The 5,479-nt window shown below is 40.7% G+C and overlaps 1 protein-coding gene across 1 annotated transcript; it reads right to left on the reverse strand.

Annotated features, from left to right (window-relative positions):
• Nucleotides 1-544: 544 nt before the first annotated feature.
• LOC127300296 (PI-PLC X domain-containing protein At5g67130) lies at nucleotides 545-5,207 on the reverse strand. Its single transcript, XM_051330396.2, has 8 exons — nucleotides 5,019-5,207; nucleotides 4,633-4,755; nucleotides 4,383-4,520; nucleotides 4,171-4,269; nucleotides 3,561-3,864; nucleotides 1,504-1,727; nucleotides 1,319-1,405; nucleotides 545-1,002 (listed from the first exon to the last, which is right to left on the reverse strand). The coding sequence occupies exons 1-8, from the start codon at nucleotides 5,100-5,102 to the stop codon at nucleotides 796-798; spliced, it is 1,266 nt and encodes a 421-aa protein (XP_051186356.1). The 5' UTR covers nucleotides 5,103-5,207; the 3' UTR covers nucleotides 545-795.
• Nucleotides 5,208-5,479: the final 272 nt, after the last annotated feature.

Raw genomic sequence — 5,479 nt, forward strand, 5'->3', positions numbered from 1 at the left:
CCGGAGGCGTGGGAGGGCGTATACATGCGAGCTGGTAGCAATTACAGGAGCTCGTTGAAGATGGCGACGGATGTTCATGTGACATCCACGACAGCTAGCCCCTCTGAAGTCGAGGAAACAAGGACACTGGTGGGAGATGGCACGACGATAGGCGATGAGGATAGATTGAACCCTCCGTGGAGAAAAACTCCCGCGATTGACGTGATGTCTGTTGAGGAAAGGAAATATTTGGCTACGTTAATTTGTTCTTTCCAAGTTTGTAGCAATTGAAATCGAGGTAATAAAAATAAAAATAAAGATTGATTGGAAGGAGAAGATAGCTTTCCTTTCAATGATTATTTACCACCTGAGGGCATCGCAAGGTTTGTGTGAATGATATGTTGAGCCGTGAGATTAGATTGTACGGTTCAGATGCTCTGAATCTCCTTCACCAAACAAGTTTTACGACCTACGACCAACTCGAATATAATAGTAAAGATGTAGAAATATAAAACACTTCTGTTTTTACTGACAATTTAATGGTACCTTGTAGAACTCGACACCATAAAAAAAACTTCTGTTTTGATATTGACCAATACAAGAATTATAATTTAATAACTTTACTTGTACTTTGCGAGGGGGACAAACCGCCAAAGTAAGATTGGCAGCATTCCACACTGTTTGTTCTATCCACTCTGAGCCCAATCTCATTATCTATTTCTCTGAATATAGCCTATAATAAAGCTAGCAAGCTACTAACTAATCATCCCATCACACAAGACCATAGAAAAGACATGAACAGTAAACCCTGAAAAATCAAAACGCCTTAAGAATCAACACCAGACTTAGCGAAACAACAAAGTTCCTCCAGGTGGAAGTGCTGCTGGTCCTTGAAGCAGGCGATTTGAATTCTATAGTTCCTGAAATCACGTTTCCATTTATAGAAGAGGAAGAGGTGGTTCGATTCGGTGCTCCAGTATTTGGTGCTCCAGTGTTCTTGCATGCACCCGCTGGTGCCCCAGCCTGCATACATTTCTCGGTGAGACTTCAATAACTAAGTGGCATTTAAAATATAAAAGATGACAAAAACTGTATGTGCCAAAACAAGAATGATGTCTTCTAAAATATACGAAGTGGAGTCATGCTGATAAACCTGAGCTAATTATGGCTGAAACTGTATAACTTAGCAGAAGTGGCACAAAGTATTTCATTGTTAATACTGTTTTATAATATAGCATGAATTATGGTTGGAAAAGGTGTTCCAGTGTTAACGTGGATCTTACACCAAATCCTAGGTCTACAGTTTTTTGTTGAAAGAAATACATGACTTCACAGTTACCTGGCAGGCTGCAATGCTGTTGCAACCACAGAGCGTGAGGCCATTGATTCTGTCTTGAACATCAAAAACACCACCACCATCGCTTCGCTGCACATGTTATCATATAAGAACAATTCCATACTTACATGGGATACTACCAAACATATATTGTTGGTATTTGTGGGGAGCTGTGAATAAAGTATTACCATGTAAAAATTCAAAGCTATAAAGTTCGGGATTCTATTTCCAGCTGCAGCATAACATGTTTGGACCATCTGTGGTAGTCCAACAGAATTCTCTTTGCATGCTTCACTCTGAACAGGAATTGTTGGGAAGTAATTTTGCAGAATCAGAGATGCAGATCTTGCATTTAGTGGCTGGGATTCCTTTCTGTTTGGGCAAGAGCCAGGCTCGATACCTGGATCTCCAGCTGTCATGGTCACGGGAATAAAATGAGAATACGTATAAAATAAGAGCTCTTATATTTGTGGTCAAAGGAACTTAGAAAAGGTAAATCAATTAAGTAGAGTTATGTGCAAGCTAAGTAATAGTATCTACCAATATAACCACTATATGGTCCACAAAACTAGCATACAAAATAACTATTTCTTGCTCGTTGGGCTCTTTCTTTCTTTCTCGTTTTGCATGTAAATTTTCAATATGACCTTTCAGACCATGGTTTTTAATGAATTTAGGTAGGGCCTCCCCTTCGAATGTTAAGGAACTGATGGAGGGAAGGTGGCCAATCCACATCTACTTTAACACCCCCTTTCACGTGTGACTCCATGAGGCCTACAGGTGGACAGAAAGAGAACAAGAGTAACTTATTATTATATCGTGAAAGCCGAGACTTGAACCCAAGACCTCTACCCTGATACCATGTAAAGTTTAATGCACCAGCCAGTAGAACCAAAAGTCCGAATTGATGGAGAAGGTGGGCAACCCACATACACTTTAACACCAACAAGGTAAAAAAAAGTTTTGCATCAATGTTTTAAATAGAAAATACTAATCAGATAATTTAAATTCTCATATGCTATGTTTTTTTTTCTTTCAAAATAGCCAACGTGCTTCTTAATTATCAAACATCTAATGGTATGTTGGGCTTGTGTGGATCTCTATTCCGGTGGAACTAGCACATGAGCTCGGTAATATATAGAAAGGATTGACTCCCCATCAACTGAAGACTTAGTGTGGCCAAACCCGGTCAAAGAGGGCAAAAACATGTTTATTCGTTCCTGATCTAAACAACAATGCATCATGGTACCTCTACCGAGCATGCTTTACAATTATATTCAATACAATAACATGTCATGCAGAGGAAGCACATATGTCGTTCCTTCCCTTTCTATATTGCCGCAGTTACCATTCAGCCCATACTTTACTTCTTGACTATTATAGAAGAGGCAAAGGAAAAAAAAACTTTAAAAAAAATCTTAGTTAGTCAATAAGACCAACAAATACAGGAGTATTACAGCCCCATATTCACTTCAGATGTTTTTACATGTTTGCTGCTTTACGTAGAATAGCTATTCTCAAACCATAATATAAACTTTCATGTACAAGTAATTGAGTATGCATTCTTTGAGGTAATTAGGCACCGATGACAACATTACTATGAATCAATCTTGGGACCATATACATTGGCAGGTGAAGTATTCAACTTATCAGTAAAAGAAAATTTCAACTTGTCCAAATGAATAAATTTAAGTACCTCAAAATGACTCAAAAACCAAGAATATAAACAAAACTATGTGTGCTGCTATTATAGTATCATGATCTTGACAGAATAATATTATTAGAGTGATAGGAGATATAACTACTGAAAACAGTGCTACTTATGCCATTTTTTGCCAGATACCTATACCAATGTTGATATGTGAAAAAACAAAACTACTCAATTAGTTCTGCACTAGATTTTGTGCTGAATCAACAAATGTCCAGCTCTCAGTCATCTTTGTAGCAAACTCGGTACAAAAAAAAAACTTTGGAGCAAATTAATCACCATACAGGAATTTGATGGTCCAATAAATCGGTTACTGGAGGTGGCGGACTGGGGTGAAATCAATGTAAGATAAGGTTCTTGAGACATATAAGTACTGTGATTGCCATATCTACCTCTGAACTGAGGAGATTCGGTAATACAGATTTTATTTAAGATTTGCACATCACAATATGGTAAAGGTAGCCTATCACTACCCATAATAGGAAGAAGAACTTAGTCTTCTATTAATTTTATGGAAGCCCAGAAAGCGATACTTACATTCATTCTCCAGCAAATAGCTCCACTGGTAAGCTATTCCTTCACTAGCCTCCTTTGAAGCATCGGAAGTGAACACTAGCAACCTGTGGTTCTTTGCAGCCATATCTGTAACGCTTGGCCAGTCCTGGCCGCTAGTTGGCATTTCTGATATAGGGTACCAATACTTCATCAAGTCAGCAGCAGTAAACAGTTTGCTTAATCCCATCGGTGAATGGACGTAATCCTCGATGAATATCGTGACAATCTCTGTGGGGTTCTCAGATAGAAACGCTTCAACCTCTTTCAACGTGTCAATTGCTGGTTCCTAACATTATATTCCATTCAAACATTAGTCTGGGAGCCCTAACATCTACGATATCTTGCAAGCCGCAACGTTAATGATGAATTCTGGAAAAGAATCAATTAACTTCCATTTCTTTAGTTCCAACTAAAGATTATAAGGAAACAATAGAATCCACAATAGAATCATACGAGTAGCAAATAAACACAAGCCGCTTTTGTCATGAATTTCTAAATTTAACATATGGCTACCACTGAACTGCATTTGTGGTGGCTTAACTAGCAATGAAATGCCAAATACTAGATTTTGTCTACAAAGAATAAAACTTACAAAAGCGGTGAAGTTGTAGCATTTCCCTTGCAAAGAGTGGCAGAGCCAGACGTCACCGCCAAAGTCATACATATCCAGCATCAATCCCCTCACTCCATTCTGCAAACACCCAATATATAAACGAGCAGAAAAAACTAAAATAACACCCACCCTACAAATTCAGGAACATATATATAACCCAGGAATTGTCCAAATATATCCAGAATAGTTACCCTGAGTTGGTTGGTGACAGTGTCTTCCTGGTTGTAAAACGTAACCCTCTCGACCCCGGTGCGCGACGGCTCGCCGACAATGGAGAATGAGTTATGGGTGACCAGCCATGAGTACCTGTTAAAGGGCAGCCCCTTGACCTGAACAAAACCAGCATGCCCCCATCCCATGGTTCGAGAGCACAGGTGAGATGAATAATCTGCTCAACACAAGCTAGTAGAAGCAAGCAGTGAAGGGGGTGTGAAGGATTACGATGGAGGTGGGCTGGATGGCCAGGTCCCTGATGCAGGACGGCTGCTTCCTGCCGGAGGCGGCGCAATCGCCGCAGTACAGGCCCACCCCGCAGTCGCGGGCCGACGAGCACGAATTGCCGACCTGCAAGCAAGAGCGAGCACTGAATTCAGGCTGCAAGAACCGTCTCTGACAAGCAAACACCTCGCTCAAAGATCGCATGATTTTTAGGAAGAGCGAGATACCTAGACCAATTGAGTTCATGTATCTTTCTAGCAAAAAAATGCTAATGTAATTAAGAAGTGAGGCAGCGCGGGTCAGATCGAATTGGGAAAGAACTTGATCGGGATACAGCACGCACCGAGCAATTGAAGAAAAGAAAGAAAGATTAAAGAACCGGCGGGTACCTGGCCGTAGCAGGGGATCAGCAGCAGCAGCAGCAGCGCGATGTGGAGCGAGAGGAGAAGGAGGAAGCAGGAGCGGCGCGCCATTAGAGGCCCCCAACCACTCTCTCTACCATGGAAGTGAGGGAGTGAGCGGGGGACTGCTGCTGTGGGAAGGGAAAGGAGGGGAAATAATACAGGGTTGGCCTTTTCTTTTCTCCTTTCTTTTTCTTTTTTGACATGTTTCTCCTTTCTTTTCTGAGAGACAAGCGTCCGGACACCGGAGGGGTCAAATCGTCAACGCGCTTTTCCTTTTTTGCTTACCATTGTTTTGTTTTGTTTTCTGATGATGAGTTCCCATCTTGTCTTTTCCTTTTCTTTTGCAGAAACCCCACACCAACACTGTTTATTTTTTCACTAAGAGGAGAAAACAATACCACATGCATACTGATTTATAGAGGTATTGCACATTAATATCACCTTCA

The sequence above is a fragment of the Lolium perenne genome, chromosome 5, assembly GCF_019359855.2.
Source record: "Lolium perenne isolate Kyuss_39 chromosome 5, Kyuss_2.0, whole genome shotgun sequence".
NCBI classification, from domain to species: domain Eukaryota; kingdom Viridiplantae; phylum Streptophyta; class Magnoliopsida; order Poales; family Poaceae; genus Lolium; species Lolium perenne.

Excerpts from the sequence above, each read along its gene's own strand:
- LOC127300296 (XM_051330396.2), bottom strand. The coding sequence starts at position 5,102 with ATGGCGCGCCGCTCCTGCTTCCTCCTTCTCCTCTCGCTCCACATCGCG. Across the intron at positions 4,756-5,018 it reads TGATCCCCTGCTACGGCCAG|GTCGGCAATTCGTGCTCGTC; the intron begins GTACCCGCCGGT and ends TCTTGCTTGCAG. Across the intron at positions 4,270-4,382 it reads CTGTCACCAACCAACTCAGG|AATGGAGTGAGGGGATTGAT; the intron begins GTAACTATTCTG and ends GGGTGTTTGCAG.